General features: G+C 49.3%; 1 protein-coding gene across 1 annotated transcript in view; it reads right to left on the reverse strand.

The window, feature by feature from the left end:
* Positions 1-15,185: 15,185 nt before the first annotated feature.
* Positions 15,186-16,103, reverse strand: part of LOC117039522 (WD repeat-containing protein 18-like) — a 42,148-nt gene continuing 41,230 nt past the window's right edge. Inside the window, exon 10 of the mRNA XM_033136664.1 lies at positions 15,186-15,347. Coding sequence (XP_032992555.1) covers positions 15,216-15,347 — 132 coding nt within the window. The 3' untranslated portion in view covers positions 15,186-15,215. The remainder of the gene's footprint in view (positions 15,348-16,103) is intronic.

The raw sequence follows: 16,103 nt of genomic DNA on the forward strand, positions 1-16,103 counted from the left end.
GGCAGCAAGCACAGCCTGCCCCCAGCAGCCCCCTGCCTGTCTGCCCCCATGCTCACAACCGGCCGGCCGGCCAGCTTCCTCCTCCTCCTCCTCTTCCTCCCCAGCCTCAGGGTTGCCCTTGTGCGACTCAGCAGGGCTTCCCTCCAGTTCTGTCTGCTACGTACCTCATTGAGGGAATTGAAAAATGAATCCAATGAGGACAAAGAGTCCGTTGAGCTCAGTGATGTTTTCGAACTAAATGGTGACATTTTAGGAACCTGCAATGAAAAGATGCAGAAGACAAGCAATTAACACAAGCAAACATTAAATCTCAAGGCACCCATTAATATAACCCGGGGGGGGGGAGGTCGCCCTCAAAAGGACCTCCTCCCCTTCTGCCAATCGTTGCTTAGGCCGCTGCCACTTACCCAATCCGGACTCAGGAGATCAAGCTTGCCACCGTCTTCCAGACTCTCCGAGGCTGACTGCTGGCAGTGACAGGACCCCAGAGGTGGTGGCCGTGGTGGTGGGGAGAGAGGAGAAAGAGAGCATCCCAAAATGAGACAGGGAGGAACCCAGAAGCCAAACTCTCCTGCCCGCCTTGAGTCGCTAGCCAGGGAAGCCCTACAGCCCTGGCGCCATGGGGGGCTGGTCCATCAGGACGAGTGGGGCACATTAACTCTCAAGGCACCCACAATTGAAACAGCAGAACAGCGGCATAGCTAGCTGATCGGGTGCCCGGTTCAACACGGGGGTCCTGCGGGTGGGGGGCACTGCCTGGAGCCTCCCTCTGCCACCGCCCCTCAGGCTCCCAAGCCACCACGTCACTCCCAGGAGAGACGCATGGCTGGGACACGCAGGCTCCCCAGTAAGTACTGCCCCCCCCCAGCCAAAACTAAAAAGTTTGGTGAGCCCAATTTATTTTTTAAGCTTGGCTTTCTGTCATTTTGCCACCCCCCTCAGTAATGACACCAGGGGCAGCCCCCCAACCCCCCACCGTCCTTTCTCTGCAACTGCAACAGAATAAAAGGACTCAAAACTCCCCTAGCAATTTCCTGTTGGTCCACTCACCATTTTGGAGTCGGACGAGACTCTTGATCGCTGGCTAACAGAAGTCATGCAACCCAAAGGCGGTTGGGCCTATGCTGCAGCTTCAACTGCAAAGTGAGGTGGGGATTCTGAGCCGATGTCACAGACAGGTTCCGAGCAGTCCATTTTCTCTAAGTGGGGGTGGGGGGACCAATTTCCCTTAGGGTGACTGCTTAGCACCCCCCCCCCAAGAGAAAAAGGAGGAAAGCGGAGAAATCTTTTAATTCTGTAGCAAGAAAGAATGAGTGCCAGGAGTTTTCTTTTCCCTGCATTCCTGCGTTGCAACATTATTATTATTATTGTTATTAAACTAGATTTAATGAACACTCATATGAAAGTGTTCTGTAAATTGATAGCCATAGTCTTTCTATACGAACCTTTTATTCTCTTCCACATCCGATGAATGTTCCTAAACCCTTCTTTTAGACTTTTATATGTACTTTACTTTTTAGCTTTCCAAAACGTTTTACAGATTGAAAATGACTGTACCCCACTTTACTGATGCTGGTCTACTACCGTAATAAAGATTTGTAAAAGAAAATCCCAGGTGTGGAACTGCCCAGCCACCTGGCCCTTAGGGATAAGCCCACTGGTTTCTGCAGAGTTAAATAAAAGAAGTCCAGCCACTGGAGCAAGGACAAGACAGGATTTATTGAGCAATAGGTTACAGTCAAAACTGCCCACCCAGAGCAGCGTTACAAGAACTTTTAAAAACTCCTGTCATATCCCAGAATACAGTTTGGAAACATCATTACTACATCATCACTACATCACCAAAGGGGAGGGTTATACATGATTGACATATAGGAAAAACAGGAAAAAACAAGATTAACATATGGGGAAAACAGAGCAATATCAGGGAGATAGCCCTGAGAAGTGTGAATGGGTGTTAAGTACTGGCCAGGATACCTTGAGCACTTATCTGGGAGAGAACAAGGGGATTCTGGTTGAGGGATATTAGCCTGAAGCACCCAGAGATTACCTGCTGAGGCATTTCCCTGTGCACGTGGTCTCTAGCCTACTGGATCATGGCAGAGAGATGGGTCCCCTTAAGGGCATCACTCCATACCCCAAATGAGTTTACTCGGGAGGAGACTTTGCTTAGGTGACCCCCCCCCCATAATTTCCGTAACAATCCCCATTTGACCAAGCAGGGTGCAGGCTAGGATCCGGTCTCTGATAGGCACGCCAGCTCTTTGTCGGCATGAGGGAGGGGGAAACAGCCGGCGCAACACACACACACACACACACACACACACACACACACACACACACAGTGGCCAACTGTGCCTAGGCAAGAGGGCAAGAGCTCAATTGTTATTGAGATTTTGGGAGGGGGAGAAAGACCAGTCGTTGAGCTTTTATTCAGGAGGAGAGCTTTCTTCCCTTTTAGGCTGCCAATAACCTTTTTTTTTTTGCCCCCCCCCCCCTGGGTATGCCCATGTCAAGATGTTTGGCACCAGCTTGGCTGCAGGAGTTGCTGGATGAAGGCGTACAAGACGCCATCCAACTGACTTAGGGACTCCACTCTGGATTTGTGAAGGCTTCACTCCTGAGTCCTTCCTTCTCCCAAAGATGTCCCGCAAAGGCAGAAGTTTAGGGTCAGAGTTTTCCTTCTCCTAGATAGGAGATTAGTCCCACCTGCCGCTCACTTCCCTCTTCAGCACAAACAGAAACCACCTCCTTGACCATTGGACCCACTCTTGGTCTCGTCCGCTCCGTCCACCGGAGCCTGTCTTCGCATGCAGGAGAAGCCCCTAACTCACCGAGGGTTTGAGACCCATCAGCTCCCCTCACCTGGTTCAGCCGGCCAGTCAAAGCCACTCCTGGGATTGTGGCCGCTGTCATCTGCTGGCATCTTCTAGGAGCCACAGGTGAGAGTTGAGTGCAGGTGGGGACCAAAGGTGGGCAAACGACCCCAAAAGGAGCATGCCGACAGTCCCATAATTGTATAAAATATAGAATCCTAGATTCAGGTGAAAGTTTATATGTGAAGCTTGACACCCCACGCCATCCCGTCTCTGACCATGGCCCCCCAGGGGCTGGTCCGTGTTTGAATGAGTAACCTCTGCTAGCCCCCACTTGCCACAGGGAGTAGGGAGGTGCCCTTCCTGTCGTTGGGGCTGGGTGAGATCTGGTTTTCAACATTGCGATATATCAGCAGCTAAACGTCACAATATATTGCTCTATCACAATGTCCGAAATAAGGATGGAGTTAGAGGCATTGCCTGGCTCCACAGTGATTTTGCATAGCACACAAACGCACACATCGTGATATATTGCCAGGTCAAAAATTATGAAACTGATATCATGATAAGGACTTCAAACCGGTTTTCGCATGATATATTGATATATTGTCATCTTCCTCCTCCTCCTCAGTCTCAAGTCTTGCCCCTTGTAGAAGTCAGCAGGGAGAAGGAACAGAAGGAGGAGGATGGAACCAGAGTGGTCTGGCTCTGCCCACTTCTGGGTCTCCCCTGCCTTCTGCCCCACCCACCTCAGTGGGCAGCAGAAATGGTTGGGAACCTGTGACCTGTGTTGTGTTCAGAGTGCATCTGTTTTGATTGCCTCTCAAATTATTCTTTTACTCAGAGTAGACCCATTGATAACTTATCCATCCTTAAAGAAATCAGCCCTGAGTGCTCACTGGAAGGGCAGATCCTGAAGCTGAGGCTCCAATACTTTGGCCACCTCGTGAGAAGGGAAGACTCCCTGGAAAAGACCCTGATGTTGGGAAAGATGGAGGGCACAAGGAGAAGGGGACGACAGAGGATGAGATGGTTGGGCAGTGTTCTCGAAGCTACTAACATGAGTCTGACCAAACTGCGAGAGGCAGTGGAAGACAGGAGTGCCTGGCGTGCTCTGGTCCATGGGGTCACGAAGAGTTGGACACGACTGAACAACAAAAGACCCATTGATATCAATGGGCCTAAATTAACCATGCCCCTTTTACTCCTCTGAGTATGACTAATAATGGATACAGCCCTCTCTAACCAGGCTGTCCTGGACAGATCGATCCTCTCACATTGATTTTGTCTAGTCCCACCTCCTTCTAATAAGATCATTTTTAACAAGATCAAGTCTTTCTCAGTGGAGAGGATATATATATATATATATATATATATATATATATATATATATATAATCAATCAGTTGGTATCTGGATGAGATTCGAAATTGTTTCTAATATGTGCGATTCTTACGTTCTACTGCAGAATTCTTGGAGATGTAGAAAGAGGTTCATGAATGGAATGGATAAAAATAAATAATGGTAATAAGGAATAATAATTGACAATTATACCTAGCTGAGCTAGGGCTTGTTTTCCACAACAAATCATTGAATTGTAGAACTGGAAGGGACCTCTGAGGGTCACCTAGTCCTACCACCTTCAAAGGCAGGAATCTCAAGGGAACCATCCACGACAGGCTCCGTCTTTGGCGGGTCATTCCTCTTGCATCCATCTTGTCTCATCCCTCCTCTTAAGATTGTAGGATTCTTCCCAAGCAAAAGAAAACAGCATCTGCGGATGAAGGGAGCAACCATCTCTCCTCTGTCAGCATAACTTAACCGAGCATCTTCACTTTGCGCTTTTGGGTCAGCAGCGGATGATTGACGGGGCAGAAGGAGAGTAAATAGGACAGGGGAGGGAAGCTCGGGTTGTCCCCCAACATTTAATTCCTGCCGAGGGACAGCATGACTGACAGCATGAGATCTGCCAGGGAGATCTCCCGCCAGGCGTGCAAACTTGAGAGGAGATGGCGTCTCTGCTTGGTGCTCCACAGAGATGGAAATGGTCAAGGGCACAGAAATGCGGGATGTTTCAGTTCTCCTCCAATCTTTCCAGAAGAGCTACTCGCCTGTGGTGAGCGGGTGAGCAGCTAATGGTGCACTATTGTGTTATGAGAAAAAAACACTGCTCCTTTTCCCTTATGGGGTACCCAAGAGCCCATATAGAGTCCTTTTGTAGGTTCTTTATTTTGGTAGGAGAAAATAACAGAGAATATTGAGAAGCAAAGCAGCTAGTAAGCCTGGTCTTTATAAAAGCTGTGGCAACAGGGTGCTCCCCCCCCAGACACAGGAGGGACCCCGGGCCATGCGCTCAAGTCCTTATATAGACGTTTTAAATTGCCCAGCCTGGAGTCCAAGACCACCCCAGAAACATCATACATACATCACAGAAGGGGTGTGGCCCAAGACCACCCCAGAATACATCCAAACAAGGGGCGGAAATCTGGGTGTGTTGTTTCTTCCTGTCTGCCAGGTTACCTGATTGGATTACCCAGGCATCCTGGCCACTCTTTTGTTATGATAACTACTCAATTCCTGAATCCGGCTCACAGGCTCACACCCAATTCATGTCTTAAATGTGCCCTTAAGACAGAATTTGTGAAAGAGTCAGTGGGGAGATTTCCCATTTCCTTCCACCTTGCAGAGAAATATTTGAAATATTTTGGGAGAGAGAAAATGGTTTCGGGACTTTTCTGCGGGTTTCAGACATGCAGTTTACATATTTGTATGTGTTGGCATGGTACATTCATGAACATCTATTATACATATATACAAGACCTTTATAAAACTCTTATAACAATTGCAAATGAGCTTCTTGTCTTGTCTGCAGCAGCGCAGAACTTCAGAGGAGGCCCAAGGGGTGCCCTCTAGCCCAGCCTCCTGTTCTCAGTGTGGCCCCCAAAGGGAAGCTGGCAAGCAGGACCTCGTTGCAGATATTACATTCTGCAAAGCTTGAAGCATAAGAACTGGCTCCTTGTCGACACCCCTGAAAATATTATTTCAACTTTTACCAGTGGAACTTTCTTCAAAACAGAATTAAAACGTCAAAAATACAGTATCCATACAATATCTTGTGCTGTGCAGCACAGGCTGAGCATCTTTCAAAATATGAAATAATCCAAACAGACCTATAAGCACAGGTCTCTCTTTCTCTCTACAGACTGATTTCCAGCCTCCAGGCTGTTTTTCTCTTCCTTCAGGAGAACCATTTACATGCCTTGTTCTGCCTGTGGCTTTGAGAGAGACATCTGCACTTGTATCTTCAACCCATTGATTTTGGGAGGCCAAGAGGACTCAAAAACAACTCCTTTCAAAAAGGAGATGGCGACCCAATACCTCTCTCATGATCCCAGGTTTGCAAACCCTCACATGTTAGCTACCTGTTAAAAATTTAAAGGGACCCCTGACCATTAGGTCCATTCGCGAATGACTGGGGTTGTGGCGCTCATCTCGCTTTATTGGCCGAGGGAGCCGGCGTACAGCTTCCGGGTCATGTGGCCAGCATAACTAAGCCGCTTCTGGTGAACCAGAGCAGCGCACGGAAACGCCGTTTACCTTCCCGCCGGAGTGGTACCTATTTATCTACTTGCACTTTGATGTGCTTTTGAACTGCTAGGTTGGCAGGAGCAGGGACCGAGTAACGGGAGCTCACCCCGTTGCGGGGATTTGAACCACCGACCTGATCGGCAAGCCCTAGGCTCTGTGGTTTAGACCACAGTTAAGCGTTAACTAAGCAAGAGCTCAGGGTCCTTTAGAAAAACTCTCGTGGAAAACCCATGGTGTGAGCAACACATGGAGCCATTTTCCATTTTGAACCTTTGTTAATACATTTCTCATTTCTGTGCAAATTAAACCATTACATGTATGCTTAACAGACCTGAGCACACCAGTCTGTGCTGATCCTGAACTTGTGTGGAAGGAAGTGTACTGGATAGCTCAGTGGGTTAGAGCTGGGTGCAGATAATGCCAAGGTTACAGGCTGGATCCCCAATGGAACAGCAGCATATTCTATATGACTAGATGATCCTCAGCTTCCCTTCCAAGTCTATGATTCTATGAGTCCAGGTCAAGTAGGGTTGCCATATTTCACAAAGTAAAAGCCAGGATCCCACAAAAATTGCTGAGCTTTTTTTAGCTCACCAAAAAAAATATTTTTTGATTGACTTGCCTAAGATCTAGGACAAAGTGACGGCTTTTGTACATGCCCCCTGGACATCTATTCCACCTTTGAAATCCCAGTAATGTCAGGGAAAATCCAGACGTATGGCAGTCCTAAGGTCAAGGGAAGTCACAATCCCACTCCGTTCTGCCTTGGTCAGACCACATCTGGAGTCCTGTTTCCAATCTGGGCACCACAATTTAAGAAGGACATTGACAAGCTGGGATGTGTGCAGAGAAGGGCAACCAAGATGATCAAGGGTCTGGAAACCAAACCTTGTGAGGAAGGGTTGAAGGAGCTGGGGAAGTTTAGCACGGAGAAGAGGAGACTGAGAGGAGATAGGAGAGCCATCTTCAAATAGCTCAAGGGCTGATGCATGAAAGAGGGAGCCAGCTTGTTTCCTCCTGCTCTGGAGGGCAGGACTCAAACCAATGACTTCAAAACAAAATAAAATAAAAAAATTCGTTCCAGTAGCACCTTAGAGACCAACTGAGTTTGTTCTTGGTATGAGCTTTCGTGTGCATGCACACTTCTTCAGATACACTGAAATGGAAGTCACCAGACCCTTAAATTACAGGAAAGGAGATTCTGAGTAAACATCAGGAAGAGCTTTCTGACAGTGAGAGCTGTTCAGCAGCGGAATCGTCTCCTTCAGGAGGTGGTGGCCTCTCCTTCCATGGAGATTTTAAAGCAGAAGTTGGATGCACATCTGTCATGGATGCTTGAGTTGCAGTTCCTGCTTGGCAGGGGGTTGGACTAGATGACTCTTGGGGTCCCCTCCAACTCTACCATTCTACGACTCTTTGGAGGAGGAAAAGTGCAGGTTGATCCACACGGCCTACCCAAAAGGTGTCCGTATCTGCAGATTTTGCACATTGGCAGCGAGTCAGCCTTGGGTGACCTTTGAGATCCCTCCCAGCTCTTAGGATTCTATGAGCACATACAGCCTTGGCTGTGGGATCCTCTCACCCCACCGCTCCCCGCATCCAAAAGAATTGCCGAAAGGTCTTCTGCTTATGTAAACAAATCAATGCAAGGAGCAGAAATCGACTGCCGTTTGGAGAATTAACGTGCCCAGCGAGACGATGAGCTTATTTCAATTTAGCCGTTTATCTGCAAAGTGCTCTCCAGACGCCAAGGTGGGAAGGGATGCGTCTTAGCTGGAAAGAGAGATTTGGGAGCCTATGGCCCTCTCTGGATGTTCTTGGACTCCACTTCCAGCAGCCCCGGCCAGCCAGCAGGAGCAATGGTTAAGGCTGGGAGATGGAATCTAGCAACATCTGTAAGAGGGCATGCTCCTCGTCCCTGATCAGAGGAGAAACTTTCCAGAGGTGGAGTAATGCCTCCGTTCAGAAAAGGCTTTCCTCCTGAAAGCAAAGAAGGACTCTTCTCAGATCAGCGGTTCTAGAATCATAGAATGGTAAGAGTTGGAAGGGATCCCCAAGGGTCATCCAGTCCAACCCCCTGCAAGGCAGGGATCTCAGCAAAAGCATCCATGACAGATGGCCATCCTTGTTGTGGTTCAGTCGTGTCTGCCTCTTCGTGACCCCATGGACCAGAGCACGCCAGGCACTCCTGTCTTCCACTGCCTCCCGCAGTTTGGTCAGACTCATGTTGGTAGCTTCGAGAACACTGTCCAACCATCTCGTCCTCTGTCGTCCCCTTCTCCTTGTGCCCTCAACCTTTCCCAACATCTGAGTCTTTTCCGGGGAGTATTCTCTTCTCATGAGGTGGCCAAAGTACTGGAGCCTCAGCTTCAGGATCTGTCCTTCCAGTGAGCACTCAGGGCTGATTTCCTTCAGAAGATAGGTTTGATCTTCTTGCTGTCCATGGGACTCTCAAGAGTCTCCTCCAGCACCAAAATTCAAAAGCATCAATTCTTCGGCGATCAGCCTTCTTTATGGTCCAGCTCTCACTTCCGTTCATCACTACTGGGAAAACCATAGCTTTAACTATATGGACCTTTGTCGGCAAGGTGATGTCTCTGCTTTTTAAGATGCTGTCTAGGTTTGTCATTGCTTTTCTCCCAAGAAGCAGGCGTCTTTTAATTTCGTGACTGCTGTCTCCATCTGCAGTGATCATGGAGCCCAAGAAAGTAAAATCTCTCACTGCCTCCATTTCTTCCCCTTCTATTTGCCAAGAGGTGATGGGACCAGTGGCCATGATCTTAGTTGTTGTTGTTTTTTTTATGTTGAGCTTCAGACCATATTTTGCCTCTCCTCTTTCACCCTCACCATCCAATCTCTGCTTAAAAGCCTCCAAGAAAGGAGAGCCCGCCACCTGCCAAGGGAGTCCGTTCCACTGTAAAATGGCTCTTACTGCCTGAAAGTTTTCCTGTAGTTGGAATCTCCTTTCTTGTAACTTGAAGCCATGGGTTCAAGTCCTACCCTCCACAGCAGGAGAAAACAAGCGTCCTCCATTTTCCATGTGACCACCCTTCAGATATTTGAAGGTGACTATCAGTCTCCTCTTTTGAAGGCTAAACATACCCAGCTCCTTCAAACGCTCCTCATAAGGCTTGGTTTCCAGACCCTTGATCATCTTGCTCACCCTCCTGGGTCCACATCCCAGCTTGTCAACATCCTTCTTAAAGGATTGAACCTGCAGCCTTGGCATGATCAGCACCATGCTATAACCAACTGTAGCTATTCAAGAAGGACGAAGGACCAGCCTCTCTTTGCAAGGCTGAGAAGGCAGCAGTTTTGGTGACCGAATCCGGTGGGAGGGGAAAGGAAGAAAGATAGCCTTCTTGGAAGAATAGCACAGAGGGAGAGTTTTCCTTTACACACACAAAAAAACCCCCCATATATTAGCAACAAGGCCAAATAAGCAATTAAGCAAATTCCCAGGATGGATAGTTTATCTGCTCAGCGGCCGACAGTTAATTAACTAGATCGAAGGCCAAGGCAGGTGCATGAGAAACAAGGAAAGCAGGCCTGTTCCCCCAAACCCCCATTTGAAAGGCTGTGGGGGGTTGTGGGGAGATGGTGTCCCAGAGGCCAGGTTTTATCTAGAATCGGAGGGGAGATGGAACACCCAGGAGTGACCTGGCAGGAAACCCCACCGTTGGCAAGGACCATTCCAACCCCATTGCTGGCAATCCAATTTTTCATTTCTGGTGCCCTGGCAGGCTAAAGTGAGATGGATGAGGCACCTTCTGCCCGAGGGGAGAAAAGGATGGAGATTGCCAGTTTGGGGTGTGGGCGGCAGCCATTTCCCAGCCACCCTGATCTAATAGTGCTGCTGCCTCCTGCCCCCAAAACGCGCAAGCAGAGGCTCTTGCTTGGGAGACAGCGTGGCACAGTGGTTAGAGTATTTGACTCGGGGGAGAGACCAGGGTTCGAATCCTCCCACTTGTCCAGGAAGCTCCCTAGGCGTGGCCTCGGGCCGGTCACCACCTCTTGGCATAACTGACCTCACAGGGTTGTTGTGGGGATCAAATGAAGGAGGGAGCAGTCTGTAGACCACCTTGCGCTCCCTGGAGAAAAAGGGGGTATATGGACACAATAAATAAACTAATTCCTTCCAGCAGCACCTTGGAGACCAACTAAGTTTGTTCTTGGTATGAGCTTTCGTGTGCATGGTATCTGAAGAAGTGTGCATGCACACGAAAGCTCATACCAAGAACAAACTTAGTTGGTCTCTAACGTGCTGCTGGAAGGAATTAGTTTATTTTCTATTTTGTTTTGACTATGGCTACCTACCTGTAAGAGATATTCAAATATTCAGATATTCATCTACATCAGTTGCAGATGCAGGGCTCAGGAGTCAGCATCTGAGGCCCTCCAAGTGCCCCTATTGTCCAGGGACAGTTCTGGATTTACAGAAGCCGTCCCGGTTTCTGATTTGATCCCGGTAATGTCCCGCTTTCCCTTAGGTAAAGGTAAAGGTATCCCGACCGATAGGTCCAGTCGCGAATGACTCTGGGGTTGTGGCGCTCATCTCACGTTACTGGCTGAGGGAGCTGGCGTACAGCTTCTGGGTCATGTGGCCAGCATGACTAAGCCACTTCTGGCGAACCAGAGCAGCGCACGGAAACGGCGTTTACCTTCCCGCTGGAGCGGTACCTATTAATCTACTTGCACTTTGACATGCTTTTGAACTGCTAGGTTGGCAGGAGCAGGGACCGAGCAATGGGAGCTCACCCCATTGCAGGGATTCGAACCGCCAACCTTCTGATCAGCAAGCCCTAGGCTCTGTGGTTTAACCCACAGCACCACCCGTGTCCCTTAGGACGTCCCTATTTTCATCGGAGAAATGTTGGAGGGTGTGGCATCGCTGCCTCCGACCGTGGAGGCGGAGCATCGCCGGCATGGCTAGTAACCAAGAATAGTCTTACCAGACACAAAATTGTCCATTACGATGTCAGAAGTGGCTGGATCAGACCCCCCCAAGGGGCCCCATCCTGCATCTTGTCTTCGCAGTGGCCAAGCAAATGCCCCAAGCAGAAAACCCACAAGCAGAACCTGAGTGCAACAGCAAATCTCCTTTGCTGCAATTTCCAGCAACTGCTATTTGAAAGCATCACTGCCTTGGTAGCTTGAATAGTTCGCTTGTTTTTTGTTTTTGTTTTTTTGAAAATTCAGTCCGGGGTGCTCTGGGGACAGCGGAATAAACCCATCTGGCTGACGGGCCCCGTTAAAAACTCTTTAATTTGTGAGGTCGGGAACAGATCAAAATATGCATTCCTCCTGAAAACATAAAACAACCCTCAGCTCCTTGCTGGAACGAGGGGAGCAGGCACTGATTAAGCTAAAAGCATTATTATCTAAGCCTACTGGCATGCGAGCTGGGCAATCGGTCCAGACACTCTGGGTTATTAAGCCACACTTTAAATCAAAATGGGTTCTCCCACTTTTGGGGATAGCCTGCTGGGTCTCCCGCTCCTGCTTTAAGAAAGAAAATACTTTAAAAAGAGAAGAACTTAAGGAGAGCCAACAGCCCATCTAGTTCAGCATCCTGTTGCCTACAGTGGCAAAATACCAGGAAGAAGTTAGGAATCCAGATAGACTGCCTCTAACCTGGAGGCTCCACAAGGACATAAGAACCTGATAGCTGGATCAGGCTAACAGCCCATCTAGTCCAGCATCCTCTTCTCACACTGGCCAACCAGGTGCCTCTTTCCTTTTATGGCTTCCAGAAACTGGTACAGTATTCAGAAGCTCTGTGTGTGGATTCAGACTCTTGCAAAAGATGCTCTTAATCTCAGGGTCCGAGCCCCAAGTTGGGCAAAAGATTCCTGCATTGCAGGGGATTGGACTAGATGACCCTCATGGCCCCTTCCAACATTACAGTTCTAGGATTCTATATAATTCTATGATTCTATTTTAAACCCATCCACATTAGTGGCCACCCCTGCCCCTTGTAATGGCTGTTCCTCCTTCAAATCTTGTATTCTGGGGTAGATTGCGTTGGGATATGGAGGCTCCATTAAAAACACCATTATGGGTTATAGCAGGCAATATTATCATTGATTAAATTTGTATACCACCCTATACCCATAGACCTGAGGGTGGTTCACAACATAAAATCATGGTATAAAAAACAGAAAATACGTAATAAAAATAAGAGCAGAAAGGAACAACCAATCTCCCCTTCCACAACACATTTAAATCAGCCAAAGGTCTGGCTAAAAAGGAACGTTTTTGCCTGGCGCCTAAAGAGCCTAATGAAGGCTCCAGGTGGATCTCCCTGGGGAGAGCATTCCATAGATGGGGAGCTACTGCAGAGAAGGCCCTGCTCTTGTCTTGCCACCCTCCAGACTTCTCATGGAAGCAGCACACGAAAAAGGGCCTCTTAATGTGTATCCCACATGTTGAAGATGCTTAAGCAAGCAGCAATCCCACCTCCTGGCAGCGAGTTCCACAGAGTAACGGTTTGCAAATAGGTCTTTTGCCTTCTGCCCCCCTACCATTTCCTCTAGCGGTGCGCTGGAGTTGCAAATGACTGGGCCACTACTGAATCAAGTTTGCCCATTCCGTAGAATTAGTTTTAACTGGATTTAGTATTATGTGTGACATTAATCGCTGATGCTTTGAATTTCATTGCGCTGTTCTCTTAAGTGTGCCATGCAAACTGTGATTGCATTTTCCAGGGCAGGGGGCACTGGGGATGAGTTTATGGAACCAAGGGGGACGGCGGCCGCCCGGAAAAAAGGCCAGGAGGCTGAACAGCCGGATATAAAAATGGCAGCCTCTGCCTAGCGCTGCTGCATTCCTCCTTCAGGGAGGAATGACAACCAGAAAGCGATCTCTGCATCCCAAGGCGCCTATTTGCTCGAGGAGGAAGCTGCTGGTCCCACCCTGTGCTCAGAGAAGCAAAGGCCCCTTCAGGAAGCCAGGATGAGGACACTCAGCCCCAGGGGCCGAGATTTCAACCCTCGTCTGGAGCAGAGAGATGAGATCGAATGGGACGTGCACAAGCCGCTCCCGTTGTGCAGCAGGGAAAAAAAGCACCCAAGATCAGCTTGCGAAGCCACATCTTCCTTGGAGGTTTCTAAGCAGAGGCTGGGTGGCCCTCTGTCACGGATGCCTTAGCTGAGATCCCTGCATCGCGGGGGGTTGGACTAGATGAGACTGCTGGGGCCCCTTTCAAACCACAATTCTAGGATTCTGTGTACTGAGCGATGCGCCCCCTGCAAAGACCCGGAGGCAAGCGGGGAATCCTCTCTGCAGAGAAGTGCCACGAACCATGGCTGTTTGCCCTCTGCTGAAGGAGGAAGCACATGCCTCCAAATGCCAGTTGGGTCCTGCTGGTGGGCTTCAGAGAAGAGGCATCTGGTTGGCCATGGGCAGGGTATCAGGGCAACAGATGCATTCAGGGGTAGGCTGCCCCTGAATGTGGAGGTTCCATTTAGCTGTGATGGCTAAGGGCAAGGGGAGCCTTCAGCATTCAGCTTCTTTGAATGTCCTCGAGTTCTAGTGTTGTGAGGGGGGGGCAGGGGAACCCTTTCTCTAGTCAACTTTTTCCATGCATAATTTTATATGCTTCAATACTGTTGCCTCTTGGGCGCCTTCACTCTAAACACTCCACCAAAATGCAATCTCGGTAAACAGTCCTTTATTTTAAAAAAGTACAAAACAAAAAAAACAAGAAATAAAAGGAAAAGGATTTTTTTCTGGCATGGAATCAGAGGTATTTCTTTTAAAGGAAGTAAAATTAAGAAAGACAAGGGTTGTAGGGGAAGAGAGAGGACAGGAAGGAGAAGCAGATTCACCAGACTACAGAAAAGCAGTTTGGGATACGGAGCTGCGTGTCCTGACCAACAAGAGGGTTAAAGATACGATCTGGCGCACCGTACATGACGGAGCTGTGTAATGGTGAATTTTAGTGGTTCAGTTCAATGGCAGTAAGGTCTAATTTGCGCAGGCTCAATAGAACATAAATAAATAAATCTCTCCCTGCATGTAAAAAAGGCATTGGGGTGCATAACGAGGGCCCCTCCCCTGAGTGGCTAGCTTTCATACAGCAGGGAGCGCTTGGGAGATTTGTGCAGTTTTTAATGAGGGGAGAGAAGCACAACTCACCCGGAGAGGTTTACCCAGCCCAGAATCCAATGCCTCATTTCTGCAGCCTGTGGAACGATGAAACACAAGACTCTCTCATCTCCCCCCCCCCACTTCCAAGGGGGGCTCTCTGTCGCTCTCAAAAACAGAGTGTTAGAAGGAATTGAGGCCTCTTTGCCGATAACAGCCTTGGACCGTTCTCCTCCTGGACGGACAGCGGCCAGGAGATCTGCCTGCCGGTTGGGGAATGTCAGAACGGCTGGTGAACCCCCAAAAGCCGCCTGCATGCCCCCTCCCCAAGGAAGCAGGCGTGCTACTGATCATCAATCCCTGGCAGCAAAGGCGGTGGTGGAGCAGCAACGGGGTCACGGGTTGCATGGTGCGGCCCACAATCTTTTGCAAAATGAGAGGACGTGGAAAGGGCCCATCTGTTTGTTTGAGGAAGAGGAGCAGGAAGGGGGAAAGGCCATGTCTCCTTGCAATGTCCTGTTGGAACCATGCTGACTTACACCATCTCTGCCCCCCCCCCCCAATTTTGGATGTATGAACAGTGTTTCTGCCCCTCTGATCAGGGAAGAGGTTTTGGCACTCAGGAGCTGTGTGTGGCTGCTGCCAGGTTCTTGTCCCGAGGGGGGCAGCACTCTGCTGCCACCAGGCTGGGCTCGGAGGAGAGCAGGTCCATCCGTCCCCCTTGCTATTTGCCCTGCTTCATGATGAGGCGGCTGGAGAAGTCGAAGAGGCCTTTGTTGATCTTGCGTAAGGTGCCCACCTCTTCCTCCAGTTGAGTCACTTGGATCTTCAGCTGCTCCTGGTCGCCCATCAAATTCTGCAAGGGAAAAAGAGGGTTGAAAACTAAATGGGGAGTGGAACCAGGGTGGGAGGAGAAGCGGAGGAAGGATCAGAGTATTGGCTCAAGGCGCTGCCTTCGCCCGTCCTGGGACCCTGAACTCAGGAGGCAACAAAGGCAGCTGGCGTGAGGGCCACAGCGACCCTCCACCCCTGGCAAGAGGTGGAGAAAACCTGCCTCCCACCTGGCAGAATTTGAGGAATGGCTCAATTCAGAAGAGGCACTCCATCTTGGGATGGCGAAACCCACATCCATCCGGACGGCATTGCGACTCCAGCTGCCACAAGCCTCTGCCAACACAGCTAGCATCTGTAGACTCTTAAGATAACTGCATCCAATATAGAACCGGCGACTCTCTTCCCCCGCAGAAGGCTTGCCCGACCCTTTTCTCACCTCCCGGTTTTTAAGACGAGGGGCAAGAAAAAGAGCGATGAAGTCGCTTTGGGGTCAACACAACCAGCTTGACAGTGGAACCGTCTCCCTCAGTAGGTTGTGGACGCTCCTTCCTTGGAGGTCTTTAAGCAGAGGTTGGGTGGCCATCCGTCAGGGATGCTTTAGCTGAGGTTCCTGCATTGCAGGGGGTTGGACTAGATGAACCTCAGGGGTCCCTTCCAACTCTAAGATTCTATGCTTCCCCTCACTGCTGCCACTAGAGGCCCAATCTGATTTTTCACGTTTCTTTTTTCAAAAAGCACGTCTTGCCGCCTGGCATTAGGCTTTTTATTTCTCAAGGTT

Source organism: Lacerta agilis, chromosome 18, assembly GCF_009819535.1.
Source record: "Lacerta agilis isolate rLacAgi1 chromosome 18, rLacAgi1.pri, whole genome shotgun sequence".
In the NCBI taxonomy this organism is placed as follows: Eukaryota; Metazoa; Chordata; class Lepidosauria; order Squamata; family Lacertidae; genus Lacerta; species Lacerta agilis.